Source organism: Cavia porcellus, unplaced genomic scaffold (genome assembly GCF_034190915.1).
Source record: "Cavia porcellus strain 051 isolate PalLab524CR breed Dunkin Hartley unplaced genomic scaffold, mCavPor4.1 scaffold_32, whole genome shotgun sequence".
NCBI lineage: Eukaryota > Metazoa > Chordata > Mammalia > Rodentia > Caviidae > Cavia > Cavia porcellus.
Genome location: NW_026947515.1, coordinates 36,714,642 through 36,733,190, shown reverse-complemented (window position 1 = coordinate 36,733,190; position 18,549 = coordinate 36,714,642). Strand labels below are relative to the sequence as shown.

The following is an 18,549-nucleotide window of genomic DNA, read 5'->3' as shown; positions in this document are numbered from 1 at the left end:
TCAGCGATTTCCTTTCTGTGGTCTTCAGACAGTGGGTTTCCGGAATTCAACCAGCAGGTGACGGTGGTGAGCAGAGACCCGACTCTGCGGGGCCTAGATTCTGAGTCTCTAGGAAGTTCACTGTCCCTGTGGGCGAGTCCACGCAGTGCTCTAGGGGTCAGTGAGAGGCCCGGCCAGGCTCCAGGCTCCGGCCCCAGAAGACCGACCGGAGCTGATGGGAGCAGATGACTAGCCGCGCAGTGTCTGCAGCGGGGCACCGATGCGCACTCAGCCCGAGCTGGCAGCGTCCGAAGGCTCAGATGGAAGCAGCCAGGAGTCTCGGAACTTGGGCGTCGCTGCCTTCCCGGGATGTTCGTGGAGGGAGAGCGCAGAGGTCTCCTCGGTCCCCAGGAAATGTCCAACGGGCAGCTGCTGGGGCCCTTTAAGGGGCAGCCCCGCCCCCTGGCGCCCCGCCCAGCCCCCGTCGGGCCAGCGGCGGGGTGGAGGTGGGAGCCGGAGCCCTCCGGAGGGACAGGGCCGACTGGATGGGCGAGCGGACACGAGCGGAGTGGGGTGACTCATGCGCATCTTTCCAGATGTGGCCGCGACAGCCCCGGGGTCCTCCGGGTTGTGCCGGGCCTCACGTCTGCAACCCAGCCCGCCGCTCGGAGAAGACGAAGGCCCCGCCGGCGCGGTCCGGGGACCACGTCCCTGCGGGTGGCTCCCGGGGAATGCCCGAGGGGGCGGCTGCTGAGCCACCGCATTCCGGGGATACCTCTCCGCCCGGGTGGCCGGCGCGCTCCTGGCGCGCGGCGCCACCGCCCCGCCCCGCCCCGCTGGACGGGTCCGGCCGCGTTGCCGCCCGAGTCTGACAGTCGCCCCCTCGAGACTCGAGCCCTGAAACGCCCAGCCGCTCCCTGCAGCCCGGAAGCCACAGCGCCCAGCACCCTGCCGGGCCCGAAGGTGGCGCCAATAAAGTGAACCACGAAGGGAAAGGCGGCACCGAGGCTTTAATGGCGAAGGTGGGGGGGAAGGACGGGTCAGAGCGTGTAGAGGTCGTGGCTTCGCCGGCTCAGCTTCTCCGGGTCGTCGGACGCCATGAGGGAGAAGTCGCGGAAGATGTCCAGATAGGTCTCATCTCCTGCAGGGAGGGAGCAAGCGCTGCCGCCCGACCCGGACCCCGGCGGAGCGGAAGCGCACGCGGCTGCCGGCCAGCGGCGGCGTGGGCGGACCGGAGCTTGAGGCCAGGGCGCAGCGCCCGCCTTGTCTTTGCCCCGAGGCCCTGGCTTGTCGGATGCGTGCAATGATACACATACACGTATACTCGTTGAATAAATAATGGAGGGAAGCAGGGAGACCTTGATAATGGGCACGAGGGGGACAGCTGGGCACAAAAGGGGCAGGTCACCAAGGGCCAGAAGCCCAGAATTTCAGTATTGGGTCTGGGAAGTGGGGTGGGTGAACACTTTACCTGCCTGACCCTGGGCAGCTTCGGCCTCCCTCATCTTTGCCAATCGCAGCCTGCAAGGAGAGGATTAGGCATAAACCTCGTGCTCCCCACTCCGGCCCCCCCAGCTTCACTCCACTCCGTGTTTCATTCCCCTCTCTCTCCAGTGTCTGCGAACTTAACTCACAGCATGAGCACCCACCCATGACCCTGCCTGTGTGCTTCTCTTCCGCCAGTTCCGGGCTCTGGTACCCCTGCCTGGGCCCCAAACCAGGCACTGTGCAGGGGTGGCGTTAACCCCACCCAGGAAGGATAATCCAAGCACCAGTCACACCCTTAGGGATCCTCACAGGGTGACGATGTCAGCGTTGGCTGTTTCCATGGCGATAGTCAGAGGGTCTCTGCCTTCAGAGTCTTGGGCCCCCAAATCAGCCCCCCGTTTCAGGAACAGGCAGGCGAGCCTGCAGGGGATAACCATGTTCAGCACACATCCCCAGTCTTCATGCCCTTGGAGCTTTCCTCCCGAGACCCTCAGTCCCACTGCCCCTACCCAGTGTGGCCGAGAATGGTTGCATGGTGGAGTGGACCCCGGCCCTGACTGTCTGCTTGGTTCACATTCGCGCCGTTCTGGAGAAGGAACTCACAAGCCAGAAGGGAATTCTGCATGGGGAAGGCAAGGAGGTGACATCTTTAGAAGTGGATTTCAAGATGTTTTAGTATGGAGTTTTTCAGGGACTGTGGAGTTGTGGGGCCCAGGAGCTGGGGGACATAGTAGAGGAAAAGGTTTGATGCTGGTCCTTTTTTTGGAGGGAGGGTACCGGAAATCGAACTCAGAATCTCACACTTGCCAGGCAGGCACTGCACCACTGAGCTAAATCCCCAGCGTGGTTCTTTTTTTGAACATGGTCATGCTATATTGCACAGGCCGGCCTTAAAATCACATCTTCTAAACTCAGCTTTTGAAGTAGCTGGGTTACAGACCAGTGCCATTGTGACCAGGTGACTCCAGCTCTTCATAGGTACTCATACAGTAAATCCATCATACAAGGGCCAGCACTATATAGCCCGGCAGTGCAAGTGCCTGCTTAGCAAGTGTAGGGTTGTGAGTTTGATCCCCAGAACAACAACAACAACAACAAAAAAAAGCAAGAAAGAACAAAAAAGAAAAGTTCATGGTGCAGCTTTACAAGGTAAGCTAGCCCTATTTTACAGATGAGTCAGTTCAGAAAAGTCTCTTGGGATAAGAGCCTGGATTCAAACTCAGATTTGTGCTCCTGAGTCACACTCCTAGCAGCTAGTGGACATTGCTCATCTTTCCATGGAGTGGGGACCCCAAAGAACAGCAGGAGTGAAGGGGAGGGCTGGATCCAAACTCAAGAGAAGTTAGCAGGAGGCCGAAGGTGAGGAGGTGGGGTGGGGGTCAGCGCGGTTCTCACAGCAGCTGTGGCCTGGATCAGCGGCGTGGCATTCTCCTGACCCGCGTTGACCCAGTTGACATCAGCTCCATGGGCAAGGGCATCGGCCATGGTGGGAAGGGATGGAGGATGCCCAGCGGCTCGGAACAGTAGGGCCCCAGGGTGCAGACTTCCCAGGTCCTCAGAAGGGGGCTCTGTGGAGGAGATTTGGTACTATCAGGCAGGCTCAGTGGTGAGTTTGGGAGCACCCGCAGCACTGTCCCCCGATGTTGCAGTAGGCTGGCTCACCACCTATTAAACCTTCATGACTCAGGCGTGGGTGAAAGGTGCAGTCGTGTACCTGTGAGTATGTATGTGTGGGGCCCCGGGATATGGAGGGCAGACAGCATTATTCACCCCCTCCTTTCCACATACTCTGACCGGCTGGATGTCACAGGGGAGCCGGCTCACTGACAGCCCGGCACACCTCCTCCCGAGGTCCGGCCCTCCTCCCTCCAGGGCCTTGAGGTCCCCAACTTCCAGCCTCTCCTCATGCAACCTTACAAATTCCACCCTGCCCATTTCCTCACCCATGCTCTTCCTGTGCTAGTGCCACCGTGTCCCCTCAAAACTAAGTCTGGTCCCTCCAGCATCCCCCTTCCCCAAGGGAAGGCCTGGGCCTCACAGTCTGCCTCCCTACAGGGCCCAGCATAGTGCTGAGCACACAGCAGACACTGAAGACTCAAGCAACCATATACCTGGCTTAGGTCTGATGCTCCCTGGCCGGGGCTTGATGGAAGGCTTTGGGGGAACAGGGGGGTGCCCCCTTGGGGCCCCCCTGCCACCTCTTCGCCCTTGAATCTCAGGAAGCTTGGTCAGAAACTTCTTCTCCACATATTTGGCATGAATCCATGCCTCCTTTTCCTGCCTGGAGGAGAAGGGATAAGCAGACACCTTTGGCCACCCCAGCCCTTCCCGGAGGAGACCCCCAGCCCCCTCCCCAACCTCACCGGGAGCAGCTGGGCCCTGGTTTCTTCACTGCCATGGCCTCCACACGGGCCTCGTAGATCTGGTTGATGATGACATTTCCCAGCTCACACATAAGCTTAAAGAGTCCCAGGCAGAGGCAGAGACAGAAGCAGGCGAAGCAGGGTGAGTGTCTGTGCCCTACGGACTCCTCAGCCCTCCGACCTCACCCAGTCTTCACGATACCCCACATTACCTTCACTAGTTCCGGCTCCCAAGAGTCAAGGGTCAGGGACCGGACTTTGGAGAAATGAACACCCAGGCTCCTGGAGGGCCAGAGCGGGAGTCATGCACTCTGTGGGCAGTGGCTCAGGGAGGCTGCTACTGGCCCTGGGAAGACTGCGAGGCAGGGCCTGCGTGGGGCTGTGCAATGGAGCAGGGCCAGAGGCAGGCAGCTGGGCCGTGTCACTCCGAGATGGTTCTAGGAGGGTCCTGCCCTTCACCATTCCTCCCTCCCCATGTTTCTCCGTGAGACTCTCATCCTTTTTAGCTGTGTTTCTCTCATGGCACACTACCTTGTCAGGCCTTTCCATGCCATTCCCGTCCCCTCCCTGCACCACACTGACAAAGCCTGCTAAGACCTCACCACCACGCCTGTCATGGTGGTTGGCTCCTCTGCCCTCAGCAGCATTTACCCCGTACCTTCCCCGTAACTTCCTCAGAAGTCCCCAGGCCTGGGAAGACCAGGACACCTCATGTCCACAGGCTTGCCTCAGGCCTCATACCCAGGGACCGAGCCAGAATTTAAGAGAGGGAGCCAGGGCAGAGGAGAGGAGAGGAGAGGAGAGGGGCCTGAGTGATAGGCAGGGAGCCAAACCACCGGCAGAAGCAGCAGACCTCATACTTGGGGACTTGGGTAATGACCTGTGGATGCCGGAGCACTCAATGCAGAGGGTGACACCAAGGTTGATGCTGGCCCACTCTGGGGCTGGCTCCCGGCAGTCGCAGCACTGGGCATTGCCATCTACGCTCTGCACCTGGGCTGCCACATGCCCGACTGTCCTAGGTTCCTTCCCCCTGGCTGTCCCGCCACTGCCTGGGGCAGAAGCAGAGCCCAGGGTCAGATGTCCTGAGCTCTGGAGGAGGGGGAAAGAAAGGGTGGTCAGGGGCCTTGGATAAGGCCAGCCTCATCTCCCAGGGCAGCCCAGCCCTGCAGCCCCGAGTTGAGGTACCTGGCCTGGGCCTCTGGGGCTGTCATCAAGGGGAGCCTGGCTGAAGGCCGAGGCGATGCTGCTCTGCACAGCGCTGACCCACAGCTGCAGGAGGCGCTCAGAGTCAGCCTGGAGCAGACAGGACCTGAGTGGGGCGGGGTGACAGAGGAGGGCAGCTAAGGCCTGGCGATCCACGAGGCGCGGCAGACAGACTGACATGCAGCTGGTGTACTGAAATTCAGCTGGTCCTCGACTTACGATGTCTGACTTAACATCTTTTGACTTTATGATGGTGTAGAACCCACATAACAATTGTGATTTTCATTTTCAGTACAGTGTTCAATATAATATGAGGTATTTAATACTTTGTTATAAAATAGCTTTGAGTTAGATCCTGTTCACGTATAGGCTAAAGTAGGTGTTCTGAGTACACTTAAAGTGGGTTAGGGCTGGGCATGGTGGCACATGCCTGTAATCCCAGCACTCAGGAGGCTGAGGCAGGAGGATTGCTGTGAGTTTGAGGCCAGCCTTGGCTACGTGGTGAGTCCAAAGCCAGGCTGAGGGGCTGGGGATTTAGCTCACATAAGCTTGCATAAGCACCTGCCTTGCAAGCAGGTGGTTGTGAGTTAGATCCCCGGTACCAATAAAAAAAAAAAAAAAAGACAAAGCCAGGCTGAAGTGCATAGTAATACCCTGTCTCCCCCACCCCCCGAAAACCATTTTCAACAGTATATTTTCAAATTACAATGGGTGTATCTGGATGTAATTCCATCACAAGCAAGGGAGATCTGTACTTGTAAATCAGTTGGTAACACCCTTCTAAATAGCTCCCTCATCCTGCCTTCCCTCAGGGAGCTCTCTGGTTTTTATTCCAGCCACCTCGAGGTCAAGACCTAGAGCCGCAAGGGCAGTCGGTGTTGTGGGGGTCCTGCCTTAGGGTCCCTGAGTATGCAGAGGAGCATTACCCCTGGGGTCTGTACTCACTTGCTGGTGGACACCACCTCAAAGCAGAACCGCCTTTCTGAGTCGGGGCAGAGCTTCACTGTGCAGAGGCGAAGGTCATCCACCACCACGGTCACAGGGTCCTGACGGGTGGCATAACGGGGCTGATGCTCAGCCACAGGTGAGGACTCAGTCTGCCTGGGCCCGCAGCCCAGACCTGGTTCTACCCACCTTGTACCTCTTCTGGTAAACCAGTTGGTTGCTCTGAATGGTGAACCAGCGCCTGGAAGAAATGTAACTAGTTATGAACATGGGCAGCACCGGGATGAGGCTTTGGAAGGCACAGTAGGAGGGTCCTGCTGAGATGGATGACAGAGACCTGGGCTGACAGCTCCAGGAGACATCCCAGAGAAGAGCAGATCGTTGGGACTCACAAAGGTTGCTCGCACCTTGAACAATTCAGATTTAAAATATTTATGAAGACAAATTTCTAACAGGTGCCAATGCTTTCTGTTTTTTAATTTTCTTTTGAATAAGCTGGGCATGGTGGTGCACACCTGTCATCCCAGCACTTGGGAGGCTGGGGCTGGGGGGCAGCTCCAAGTTCGAGGTCAGCCTGGTCTATATAGTAAGTTTAAGGCCAGCCTGAACTACATAGCCAGACCCTGTATCAAAAAGTCAGTAGGTTTATTCTATAATTTTTTTTCTCATTGTAGCCTGAGCTTAAGGAGATAGTAGAGGTAAATAGCAGTACAGGTTTAGGTTACGGCTAAGGGATGCCCAGATGCTGGCACACATTATTTCTGAGCGTTTTCAACCATTTTCAACAGCTTAAGGAGATAGTGAGAGTGTTTTTCAGAAGAGATTTGGATTTGAATAGTTACAGTCCTATAACTATAAATTTTCACAGGTAGAAGTGTCTCAGGGAAGAGACTCAGTTTCTCATTTGCACAGGTCCCACATGGGCTGGCCGAAGCTCTAGAAGGGACGGAGTCATATCAGAGCATGTCGCTATCCTGTTCCAAACACTGTAGGTGTTTCCCGTTTCCTCCGTGCACCCCGAGGTCCTACAGAGATCTAGAAAGTCTACGAGCCCCAGGATGGTTCGCACTTAGCTCCTCTGCCTGCTCCCTGCTCTGCCTGCCCCCACGGCCACCTCACCGCTTTTCTCCAGGGATCTCAGGGCCCTAGCCCAGGCTCTTCCTTTTCCTCCCCTAAGTGGCCTTGCAACTGACTCAAAAGTAACCTTTTCATGAGGCCTACTCTGACCCACTGTTTAAAATTGCAGACCTCAAGCCAGGCCTGGCGCTGCACATCTATAATCCTAGCACTCTGCAGACCAAGGCAGGAGGATCACAAATTCAAAGGCAGCATGGGCACCTTAGTGAGACCTTGTATCAATGTAAAAAATAAAAAAAACAGCTGGATACGCAGCTCAATGGTGTAGTACACTGTGTAACTGGGAAGTAAAGGTAGCTACTTCCCAGCACCACAAATAAAAATAAAACCGCAGTCACCACACACCACATCCATTTTTCAGTTTTCTCCCATGTCCTATTATTTTCCAATGCACTATAACAAACTTAGGGGTTTTTTGGTGGGAGGGACAGGGTCTCACCATGAATTTCAGGCCTTCGGGCTAGCCTGGAACTCACTATGTGCCCCAGGCTGGCTTGGAACACGGGCAATGCTCTGCTTCTGCCTCCCAAGTGCTGTGATGGAGGTGTGCACCAGCACACCTAACTGCTTACCTAGTTCTTATGCTACTGTCTGGTTTTGCTGATTGAATGTGGGCTTTGCCTTGCTCTTCCCTCGCACACTGTCACCACTACTAAGAAACCAGTTGGGTGAGTTTAGCTGATCAGTGGCTCCCATCACCTGCTCCAAGTCTTAAATGCATTGCTGGCTCGTTTGAAGAGATGTCCTTCCATGACCAGGCCATTAGGTCCTGCCTTCAGGCTTGGCTCAGGCTCCTCCCCACCCAGCTCCTGTGGACACAAAGGGGCAAAGGGCAGCCGAGGTACTGCGGGCCTGCCTTGCTCCTGCAAGTCCTGCGGGTCCTAACCTTTACCTTCTGTTTCAGCAGCACGTGTCTCTGCTCCATGTCCCTCTTCTCTCGCGCTGAATTCAAGACCAGCTGGTGCAACTGGCATAGGAGGGGTGTGTGAGATGTCCAGGCCTTCTCCCCGCTGGCTGGAGAGGCATCCAGAGCCCCTAACTTCCCTCTACCACCTGTCTGTCCCTTGGGGTCCTACCTGGGCACCCAGCTCCTTGCGATACTGGGCCAGTTGGCTCAGCTCCTCATGGCCCTGTTGGAAATAGACAGCCTGGGCCTCTACCAGACGCAGTACCTAGGGGACAAGGTGGGCAGGTGGCAGGGCTGAGGAAGACGCCTCTCCGCCTCTCCCTCCTGCTCCGTCAGCAGGCTCCTCTCCACCTGACCCTGGCATCCCCCCAACTCACAAATTCCATGATGTCAAATTTCCTCTTGTCTTCTATCACATTAATCTGAAGACCCAAGAAGACCTCAGGTCAGTCTTAAAATCACAGAGCCTCCCTCCCATTACATACTGCAGACTTCCCAGCTTTAGGGTGACACCCAAGCCCCTAATACTCCCAGTGGAGATGCTGAGGAGGTACCTGCAGGGCATAATCCAATGCCCGGCCTCGGTACCCGGCTCGAGCGGTCCTCAGAGCAGCTCCAGCCTCCTCTGCCTCTTGTGTACGGCGCCTAGGGACTTCTGCGTTGTGGCTAAGAGCAGCCTCCAGGCTCTCAGCCCCTCGCCAGAAATCCCGGCGAGCCTCTCGGAAACCTCGAAGACCTCTGGGAGCGGGGAGATAACACAGCATTGCAGATACACCCGCCGGGCCCAGTGGGGCCTCCCAGGACAAGGCCCACCCACACCTTTTCAGTCAGCCTCTGTACAAGGGGAAGCCCAAGGGGATCCGGGGGATGGAAGGATAGAGTCAGGCTACCAGGAACCCCCAACCTCGTAACTTCTTCAATCGGGGAGGCCCCTGCGATAACAGGAAGAGGGATGGTTTCTGGAAACTAAGGCTCCCTTCCCTCCCATCTCACTCCTTGACCAGGGTCTGGATCTGCTGCTGCAGTGTGTGCTGGGTGGCATCAAGAAGTTCCTAAGGGAAGCAGAAGTGGGAGGAAGGGCTCAGGACCGCATCGAATCCTGCTGTCCCCCGTGCCCTCAGTTTACCTCTCCCTACTCACCAAGTGGCTGTCCAGCTTGTGGTTCAGGCTTATGGTGAATTTGTCCAGACACTCCTAGGCCAGAGGAGGCCGAGAGAATAGTACCAGTGTGGGGCGACAGGGCACTCCCAGCTCCAGACCCCACCTGATACGGGCATCTTGGATGACAGCAGCTCCGGCCCTGCTTCTCCTCCACAGCCCTCAGCATACCCTGGTCCAGACCCTCCACATACCGCCATCATGGGCTCTGGTGGACCCAGGTGAGCCAGATCATAAATGCCAGCAATGAATGCACGGCTGGCTGCGAGGTAATGGCGTCCACTTTCCAGGAGTCCGGTTCCCAGCTTGAGGAGCTGGGAAAAAATGAGGGCCATCAGCTACCATACTAGGTGACACCCTCCAGGCAACCCTCTTTTCCTCCCTTGCCCAGGGCCGTGTTTCCCTTTCCCAGCCTTGTCTACCTTCCCCCAACCCACTCCAGCTCTGCCCTACCCCAACACAAACGCTACGTCCTCTGCTTCTTGGCTCCACTGACCTGAACCTGGTACAAAATCCCTGCCCTGGTCTTCGTAGTCTGTTGCCGTCACTGTCCTGTCACTTTTACCATCAAAATGTCTTACTCTGTCCCCTCCCACCTGTCCCTCCCTACCCTGCCTACCTGCTTGGATGAGGGGCTCCCTATAAACTCCAGCTCCTCACTGCATGGCTCACAGTATGGATTCTCTGCACAGCTGGACTCAGTTCTACAGTATTTCTGACCTGGACCATCCATTTCTGTGCTCACTGAACACTCCCCAGTAAATGTTAATGGCCATGTGGTCCACGGGGCCAGGGCCGAGGAGGTGGCTAGGGTGCTGTGGAGCCCACGCTGTCAGGCAATGGAGCAATGGGGACTTGCTACACTAGGAGGTAAGGACTGGCTTGAGGAGGGGCGCTGGGAGAACCAGGAGACTGAGCTGGAGTTTAAACCTGGTCTCCTACGGGCATGGCGGTGTGTGCCCATGAGCCCAGCACCTGGGAGGCTAGGCAGGAGGATCGCCGTGAGTTGGAGGCCAGCCTGCACCACATAGGAAGACCCTGTCTCAAACACACACACAAAATCAGTCTACGGCTCGCTAGGCCTTGTTATGCACAGGACTACGATGCCTCTGCCTCTGAGGTGTCACACTTGGCTCGCCTGAGACACCATACATGGGAAGGAGCAGGTGTCTGACAAGCCCGCTGATGCTCACCCACGGAGGCTTTGTGAAGAAGTACTGAGTGCCAGGAGCTGGGGGCCACAGGTGTCCATTATTCTTTTGTTAAAAATCAAAAAACATTCCCTGGAACTTGTGGAGACTCTAGGGAACTACAGTTTGACATGCAAGTGGCTAGCAAGATCAGTAATGCTCAGGAAACAAGATCAAATCTCATCGGTCTGTAACAAGACACAAAGATCCCCACAGCTCACTGTGGATCCAGGGCACAAAGTATGGGCAAAGTGCCACACAGGTGGCAACAGAAGTGGCTTTGTTTTGTTTTGATGTGGGATCAAGTGACATAGAATTATACACATAGACATACCCCTGAAAAGGCACATGCAAACATAACATCTGAGGCAGGTCTGTAGACTGCATTAACTGTACTATCCCTAGATTATTTTTTCAGCTTTGATAATGCAGTGGGGTTATGTCAGATGTCACTACTGGGGGGAGCAGGTTAATGGGTACCTGGGCCCTCTCCTTCCTATTCTGTGAACCTATAATTAAGTCAGAATAAAAAAGGTCTGGTTCCCCTGATTGACATGTTTTGAAATTTTATTGCATTTTTTTCCTTTTTCTTCTTTTTATCCTTGAATAAAACGGATTTTTAAAAAAAGGTGTGGTAGCCCATACCTATAATCCCAGCAACTGGGAGGCTGAGCAAGAAGGTTGTCAGGAGTTCAAGCCAGCCTGGATTGCACAGTGAGTGAAGGTTAGCCTGAACTACATAGTGTGGCCTTGTCTCAAAAAAAAAATTAATTAAACTATAAATGACTGTCTGGAGGTATAGGTCAGTGCTAAACTCTTGCTTAGTATGTGTAAAGCCCTGGGTTAAAGCCTCAGTACATCAAATAAACAATCAAATAAATCAATCAATAAATGTAGTGGCATGTGCCTATACACACCGTCCTCTGGGGAGCTAAGCAGGAGGATTGCTTGAGATAAGGAGCTGAGCAAAACAGCAAAATCTTGTGTTAAAGAAAAAAAAAGAAAGAAAGAGGAAAGGGGAAGGAAGGGAAAGAGCGAGGAAGGAAGGAAGGAAAGAAAGAAAGGGAAAATACATTAACTGGTTGCTTACTAGCTTTCAGGGGGGTTGTGCGAAGATAAACCTACGGCCTCTCATGGAACCTTCCTTCTAGTGGGGGAAAACAGACAAGTACGACAGGCACCCATCAGGAAGGCCCCAATCTTTTATGCATCTTTGTATAATCCCACGCTTGAGTGTGAGCGAGGCTGGGCCATGACTTGCTTCAAACAGAACATGGCAAAGGAAATGCGGTGGCACCGCCAGCTGCGAAGCGGAAGTGATGAGTGGCATCCCTGGGATTACTTTCCGAGCTCTGTAATCATAACACACAGGGTTACACACACAGCACACTGGGGACTTCCCTCGTGGCCTTGAAAGGGGGGGCAGAAGCAGCCGCAAGCTGCTATGCCCATGGAGGGGGCTACGTGTGTGGCCCCTGGATGAGGGCCTCAGTTCCACAATGGCAAGGAGCTGAACTCTTTAAATAATGGCACGAGCTCGGATGAAAATTCCAAGTCACAGGGGAGACAACGACCTCAGTCAGGATGTTGCTAATAGTCTAGGAGATCCAGAGCAGAGGAGCAGCTAGGCCTTGCCGGGAGCCCTGACTCACATCTGTAAGAAATGCATAGTGTTTCAAGCCACTAAGTTCGTGTAATTTGTTAAATAGCAATAGGGACCCAACACAAAAAGCTTGGCATGGTGGCACGCATCTCTAATCCCAGCACTTTGGAAGGCTTAGGCAAGAAGTTTGCAAGTTTGAGCCCAAACTGGACAACTCAGAAATTTAATGAGATTTTCTCTCAAAAAATAAATAAATAAATAAAAAATAGGGCCAGGATTTAGCTCAGTGGCCTAAGCGCCTGCCTGGCAAGTGCAAGGTTGTGAGTTTGATCCCCAGTACCAAAAAATAACTAAATAACTAAATAAATAGTAAAAAGGGGGGAAAAATAGGCCAGGCATGCCTGTAATCCCAGCACTCTGGGATACTCAAGCCGGAGGACTGCTGCAAGTTCAAGACTAGCCTTGACCCTGTCTCAATAAACAAACAAACATTAAAGAAATAAAAAAGACTGAGGGGGAAAGAGGCTGAGGAGAAAGCTCTGTGTGAACACAATACCCAGCACTGGACCAAGAAAGAGAAACTAAGGAAGGAATGACGATCAAAACAAAAAGAAAAACACAAGCAAGCTAACAGGAAGTAAGTTTCCAAAGAAAGAAACAAACAATCAAGTGTGTGTGTGTGTGTGTGTGTGTGTGTGTGTGTGTGAATGCATGTGCGCGTCATGTGCAGTTTGATCCAGCGTGACCAGGGCAGACCTTCGCGTACTATGTTTAAATGTGTCACTGGTTTGACTTCCATAGCCAGTGGACTCTGTGGGGCAGAACTGGTCTCATTCTCCATGCATGTCCGTGGTCAGCTACCATGCAAGGACTCCGAGCACAGTAGTAAGTCCAAGACTAAGTCTACTTTTCCAAGATGCTAAGCTCGCTGAGGGCTCAGAACCACCACTTTCCCTTCTCTGCAGGCCCCAGTAGCTGCCCTGTACAACGAGCCTTCACTGGCCCCGGAACTCATGCTCAGTCTCCACCTTTCTCCCTGGCATGACCCTTAATCTCTCCTGGGTCCTCTCTCCACGTCAGGGTCACCTTTTCCAGACGAGTCTCCAATTCTGACACTTCAGCTTCCACCAACTCAATAGAGGCTCTGGGAAAGGAGGGAAAGGTCATGGGGAAAGAGCTTGGCTCCACCGAGCCAGCCTGCCTGCCTCGTTAGGGTCAGGGCTGGGGCTGCGGGGCCACAGCGGGTACAGAGCAGACTGCTGGCCTGGGCGGGCCACCCACCTGCCCGCCTCGCTCACTCACTCTGCACAGTCTACGCTACTTACTACCCTCCGGGCCAGAGCAGGAAGAGGAGGAGGAGGGTGGATGTGGTGAGAGCAGGAAGTTGCTAACCGCCCAGAGCAGGTGCGGGGGGAGGGGCGGGGGTCCCAGGGAGCCAGCGGGCAATGCCCACTGTTAGTGGGAGACATGAAAGAAGTCCGAGTTGAAGCAGTAGAGGCTGGGCAGACCCTTGGTGGCTATCAGCGATACCATTTGGCCCCACCAGCTCCTTCATGTCCAATGGAGGCCTATTCCCTGGAGGGAGGCTTAGCCTGGGAAGAGCTGTGGGTGTGTTACACATTAGGAAATGCTGCACCCCCAGACCTGTGCACACTTACCGGAAGCGGGGTGAGTCCTTGAGACACTCTTCAAAATCCAACTTGACCGTCATTTTAGCTTGGTGGCTGTGCGGCCAGAGGCCCTGGAGGCAGGCAGGTGGGGATGTCGGTGGAGGCACTCCCCGCCCCACGAGGGCCAGTGGATGAGGAAGGACCAGTCTTCTGCTGGGGAGGACCTGTAGGGTGGAATCCTTTCCCCAAGAAAAAGGGGTGTCCTGGAGAAGCTCTGGCTCCACAGTTCAGACAGTGCTGGGAGGGGTAGGGGTGGGGCCTGGCCTGCCGAGGGGCCTGAGATCAGAGAAGCCACAGCCCCGCCCCCAGAGACTATCTACAGTCACCTTCCTCCTGTGAACCATGGTCTGCCTCTGCATCTTTCTCCTTTTGTGACTGAATTTTGGGGCTTGATGATCTAGGTGCAAATCCTAGCTCTGTCACTTAGAAAGTCTGTGACTCTGAGCAAGTTCTCTGATTTCCCAGTTTCCTCATCTGGAAGATGGAGATGGAAATCCCTCCCTCAAGGGTTGTTAGAAGAATGAAAGATGCCTAGAGTGGTGACACAGGCCGGCCGTAATCCTAGCACTAGTGAGACAGAGGCGAGAGCATCCCAATGGGTTCAAGGCCGGCCTGAACTATGTAGCAAGACCCTGTCTCAAAATACAAAACAAAACAGACCACCAAAAAGTGCTACTGGTGACTTTATGATTAACTAAATTAACGTATCAGTTATTGTCATCCTGTTGCAGCTTGGGTCTTCTCAAGATCCTAGGTTCTTGTTGAAAATAGTCCCTGGGCTGCTCCCAGCCCCCTCGTCTCTGGACTGCTTTATGGGTTTCCTGCTGGCAAATACTCCACCCACCTCTCCTAGCCTTGATGCAGCAGGACCAGCCTGGACAGCCGAATTCGCAGCACCAGATTCCTGCTTTCTTATCTTTATTGTCTACCCCTAGGTTTAAGGGCAGGGAAAGTCGCCTTTACCCCACCCCCAGCTGCTTAGGTTTTCCGTGGTCTAGTTTCCTCTTCCTGAGTCCACTGGAGCTTGGAGTTTCATCTAGAGAAGAAGTTGGGTTAGTGGCTTTCTTGCAGATGACCTGTGCATCCTCAGCCCCTTTACCTCCCTGGAGGCGCTCCTTACCTCTGCCCAGGGTCACATCAGTGCCTGTTCCAGCTTGGTGGGTTCTGGCTGCTTCCATGTCCCCTCTCTGAGTTCCCTGGGGTTTTGTAGCTCGGCTTTTTGGCCTCCAGCCATTGACGGCAGTTGGATACCACCTGAGATCTACCGTCACTGGGGGATACGGTAGCATCTGGAGTTGGGTGGGGTGGAAAAGAGGAGTCAAGAAGAAGGCATGGAGCCTGTGGGTTATGCCAAGCCAAGTGGGTGCCTCAGCCCCCGCAGAGCCTCCCTGGTTGCTTTCCCGAATAACACTGGCTTGAACTTGGGGGTGTTTAGACCTTTCTTACTACATGTTACCGCTGTACTGGCCTAACAGGAATAAGAGGCTGACAGATGGGAGTTTGCCAAGACCAGGTCTAGGGAGATGGTGGCCTGATGCCTTAACTAGGTTAGAATGATGTCACAGTCATAATCAGGGAGCCTCAATGGTCCTGTGAGCCACTCAGGGCCCGTGTGTGGCCTACCAGATGAACATCAGGAGTTAGGAGATTCTCAGTGACCTATATCAAGCCTATGGAGTCTGCAAGTGTGACAGGATGAAGGCTGTGGCCCCAGCCAGTGCTGATTTTCCACCCCCCAGACCTCCTGCCCTGGCTCTCACTGTTCTGCTGCTCATCCTCTGTGTCCTCTTCAAGTTCTGGGTTGCAGCAGGACCTCAGGTATATTCCCTTGTTGTAATATTCCTTGCGTTGCTGATCGATCTCCTTCATCATCAGGATCGGGGCTGGTACTGGGTGGAACTGGTTTCTGCCGGGAGTGGAATCTGAGGGGCCATCCAAGGCAGTTGTCTGTGGCCACCTTCAGGTGTGGATAGTGGACTCCCACCAGAGAAGAACAGCTCAAGTCTTCGGTTTTCATCTCATTTATTTTCTCTCCCCCCACCTCCTTTCTCTGTCTCTGTTTTTCTTGAGACAGGTTCTCACTATGAGGTTCAGGGTAGACTTGAATTCACTCCATAGCCCAGGCTGGCCTCAAAGTCACAGGGATCCTCCTCCTCTAGCCTCCCAAGTAGTAGGATTATAGCGTGCACCACCACAGCCAGCCCATTTACTGCTCTAACCATGCCTGGCCCATTTTAGGAAACTGTCAGAAACTTTTCTATCCCTCTTGGATTTTCTGTTCTTCAACCAGTCCTCTCTGGGGACCCCACTCCAGCAGTCTCCTTTAACCCTGGAGTCACCTCCCAGCACTGCCTCCAGGTCAGGATGCAGGGCTGTATGCTAACAGCCCCAAAGGAGAGAAGTGAGGAACAGACAGATAGTTCAAGAGGACTGTAGGTTCTGGGTTCTAGGAGGGCTCCCCTCCCCTTTGCTACCAACCTGTGGCTTCTACATCATCCGCAGTCACTGGGGAAGTCTCCTGTTTGGTGGCTCCCATTGGTAACCCTGGCCAGCCTCTTTCCACAGGACTGGGCTTTGGGTCCACCATCACACCTTGACCACCACTGCTGATGCCGGCACGGCCCCAGTAGCTGCCCTTGTCATCATATTCAGGTGTGTTTTTCTGAGTCCTGAGGAATTTTCCTTCATTGTAGTGTCTCTTACGTTGCTTGTAAAAATCACTGGAGTCTGTAGGTCAGTGTGAGAACTTGGGTTTCCCACCAGGAACTTGGTGAAGGTTCATTTCACCTCCCTTTCCATTCATGCTCACCCTGCATCTCACGTGTCTTGGAAAAGTTGTCTGCAGCTTTTGAGCTTCTGTTATCACCGTTCTGGAGGACCTTGGGGAGGAAATTGTCCATGGTTGCAAACCTGAAGAGGAGGGAGACTAGTTGGGGGCATCAAAAGGAGAAAACTACAGTGGGGCAGGTAGTAAATGGGACCAACCTGGCTGACCCCACCACATTGGCCTTGGTCAGGCCTGATAGGAATTGTAGTACCTCCTATTTTGGGGTCCAACAGCAGAGATACTTCATGCTAAAGTTCAGCGCTGAGAAGCAGTAAAGATCCAAAACCCCAAAGGATCTGCAAGGACTCTCACCTCTCTGCCAGCACTTCAGGGGTCACCTTGAGGGAGGACCCAGCAGAAAGGTCCTCATCACTGTCCTGCAGTCTGCAGAGGAGAAAACAATGCTGGGAGGTGGGCCTGAGGTTTTTCTGCCTCCTCCCCTTGTCCCTTGTTAGAATAGAGAACGGAGTCTAGGTTGAAAAGCTTGGCACCTGTGGAAGGGGGTGGCAGGCTCGTCCACTTTCATAAAACCATAGTCCTTATCAGCAGGGTGGTGAGTGGCCAGGATATTCATCTCATCCCAGTGTTGAGACTTTTTCCTGAGGTGGGGAGAAGACAGAGAGAAGGTGGGAAATAACCTACTGAGCCCTTCTTCACAGGCTTCCTTCATTCTTTCAGTCATTTAAGAACTTCATACCTTCTTGCAGAGGCTAGGGATGAGGTCAGACCCAATGATAACCATTTTACTATGTGAGCTCCTGTTCTATCAAAGACCTGGAACGTAATGTTGGACATAATGTTCTGGACCCAACAGTCCTCACCTACTCTCATACCACACTCTCAGACTCCGCCTCCTGCTTCATGGCTCCGCCCCTCCCACATGCCTAGCTCCTCCCCCTCAGTCTGGAAACAAAGCTGGGCCCTTACTTCTCCTCACTGGGGGATTTCTCCTGTAAGGTGCTGTGGTTGTGTTTCAAGATGCTCCGGGGCTGGTCCTCACTGGAGTTGTAGGGATGCAGGAAAGTTGACTCGGAGCCCGGAGTGACCCACGAACCGTGTGCCCTAGGCTCCTTGGGCCCAAGGCTGGTGGACGCGGCGGTTAGACTGGTCCCAGGGTGAGAGGGGTTGAATCCACCAGGGGATGTGCTGTATCCAAGGTTGTAGCCTGCAAATTCCCTAGGGTGCTGACTGGGCCTAGAACCAAGGGTCATTGCTCCTTGGGAAGTCCGGCTTGAACTAGGACTGTAAATTATGGTATCCCTGGAGTGCAAGGTGGGTCCTGAGCCTTGAAACAGGACTCCTCCAGAGGGGAGCGTGGTGTTCATTACTGTTCCTCCGATCCCTCCCGCGGCTCCTCTGGCTTCCCCTCTAAAGAATTCCCTCCGAGGGCCGCCAGCAGCTCCCGGACTCTCCCGCTTCTCCATGGCCCCTCCTCAGGGGCCCCTCCCTGCTACCCGCCCCGCCTCCCTGCTCCACATAGCCCCGCCCCCGGCCCCGCCCCCACGGTAAAGGTCTTGGGACGCTCAGGCTCAGCTGATTCCTAGCCCTCCAGAGTTGAGGTGGGCGTAATGAAGACTATATAGGGATTTTAGCCTAGGAGCCCCTGCGTCACTGGCCCTTTCTTTTTTGTTCCACCCAAAGACTATCTTTCATTGTTTCGGCCATTCATTCCCGTCCTTCTCCATCACCACTATCACACAAATCAACCAATGATAGCCAGAAGGCCTGGCCCAGGGCGGGGTGGGCGGAACAACCTTGATTGTGACGTCGTCTGAGTTCAGAGCAAGCACGGGAAAACTGGATTTAGAATTAACTCTGGGCGTTTCCTCGGGGTCATCAATACTTGTTTGAAAATGCATTCTTGGACTTCTTTTAAAAAAGTTTTTTTGAGAGAGGCTCTTGCTATGTGGTTGAGGTTGGCCTTGAACTATGTAGTCCAGGCTGACTTTGAATTTGGGACGATCGTACTGTTTCAGCATCCCAAATCTGGGATTACAGGCATGTACGACCACGACTGGCTCTCATTTGTAGTTTTAAAGTCTAAAGCGTCTGGTTGAAGTGACGTCTAAAGTGGGC

At 54.2% G+C, this 18,549-nt stretch overlaps 3 protein-coding genes across 6 annotated transcripts; 1 reads left to right on the top strand and 2 right to left on the bottom strand.

Annotated features, from left to right (window-relative positions):
• Positions 1–240: 240 nt before the first annotated feature.
• On the top strand, positions 241–974 carry LOC111755725 (basic salivary proline-rich protein 3-like). Of its 2 annotated transcripts, none has more exons than XM_023563555.2 (2): positions 241–373; positions 576–974. In XM_023563555.2, the coding sequence occupies exons 1-2, from the start codon at positions 260–262 to the stop codon at positions 849–851; spliced, it is 390 nt and encodes a 129-aa protein (XP_023419323.2). In that variant the 5' UTR covers positions 241–259; the 3' UTR covers positions 852–974. The 2 variants fall into 2 exon arrangements, with proteins under 2 accessions (XP_023419323.2, XP_063098000.1); XM_063241930.1 differs by having other exon boundaries at positions 349–485.
• Positions 971–13,880, bottom strand: Acap1 (ArfGAP with coiled-coil, ankyrin repeat and PH domains 1). Of its 3 annotated transcripts, XM_003466262.4 has the most exons (22): positions 13,635–13,880; positions 13,063–13,120; positions 9,378–9,497; positions 9,166–9,219; positions 9,019–9,077; positions 8,580–8,763; positions 8,403–8,447; positions 8,195–8,290; positions 8,011–8,085; positions 7,818–7,927; positions 6,171–6,222; positions 5,982–6,082; positions 5,019–5,142; positions 4,711–4,922; positions 4,043–4,112; positions 3,831–3,925; positions 3,579–3,748; positions 2,863–3,035; positions 1,977–2,086; positions 1,777–1,887; positions 1,451–1,500; positions 971–1,120 (listed from the first exon to the last, which is right to left on the bottom strand). In XM_003466262.4, exons 1-22 carry the CDS (start codon positions 13,685–13,687, stop codon positions 1,020–1,022), a joined length of 2,223 nt encoding a protein of 740 aa, XP_003466310.1. In that variant the 5' UTR covers positions 13,688–13,880; the 3' UTR covers positions 971–1,019. The 3 variants fall into 3 exon arrangements, with proteins under 3 accessions (XP_003466310.1, XP_013004209.1, XP_013004207.1); XM_013148755.3 differs by lacking the exon at positions 13,063–13,120 and having other exon boundaries at positions 13,635–13,865; XM_013148753.2 differs by lacking the exons at positions 13,063–13,120; positions 13,635–13,880 and adding an exon at positions 13,005–13,034.
• A 667-nt stretch (positions 13,881–14,547) lies between these two features.
• On the bottom strand, positions 14,548–17,925 carry LOC100712811 (uncharacterized). Its single transcript, XM_013148756.2, has 8 exons — positions 17,401–17,925; positions 16,965–17,072; positions 16,786–16,857; positions 16,456–16,556; positions 16,125–16,373; positions 15,407–15,568; positions 14,767–14,935; positions 14,548–14,682 (listed from the first exon to the last, which is right to left on the bottom strand). Exons 1-7 carry the CDS (start codon positions 17,895–17,897, stop codon positions 14,784–14,786), a joined length of 1,341 nt encoding a protein of 446 aa, XP_013004210.2. The 5' UTR covers positions 17,898–17,925; the 3' UTR covers positions 14,548–14,682; positions 14,767–14,783.
• Positions 17,926–18,549: the final 624 nt, after the last annotated feature.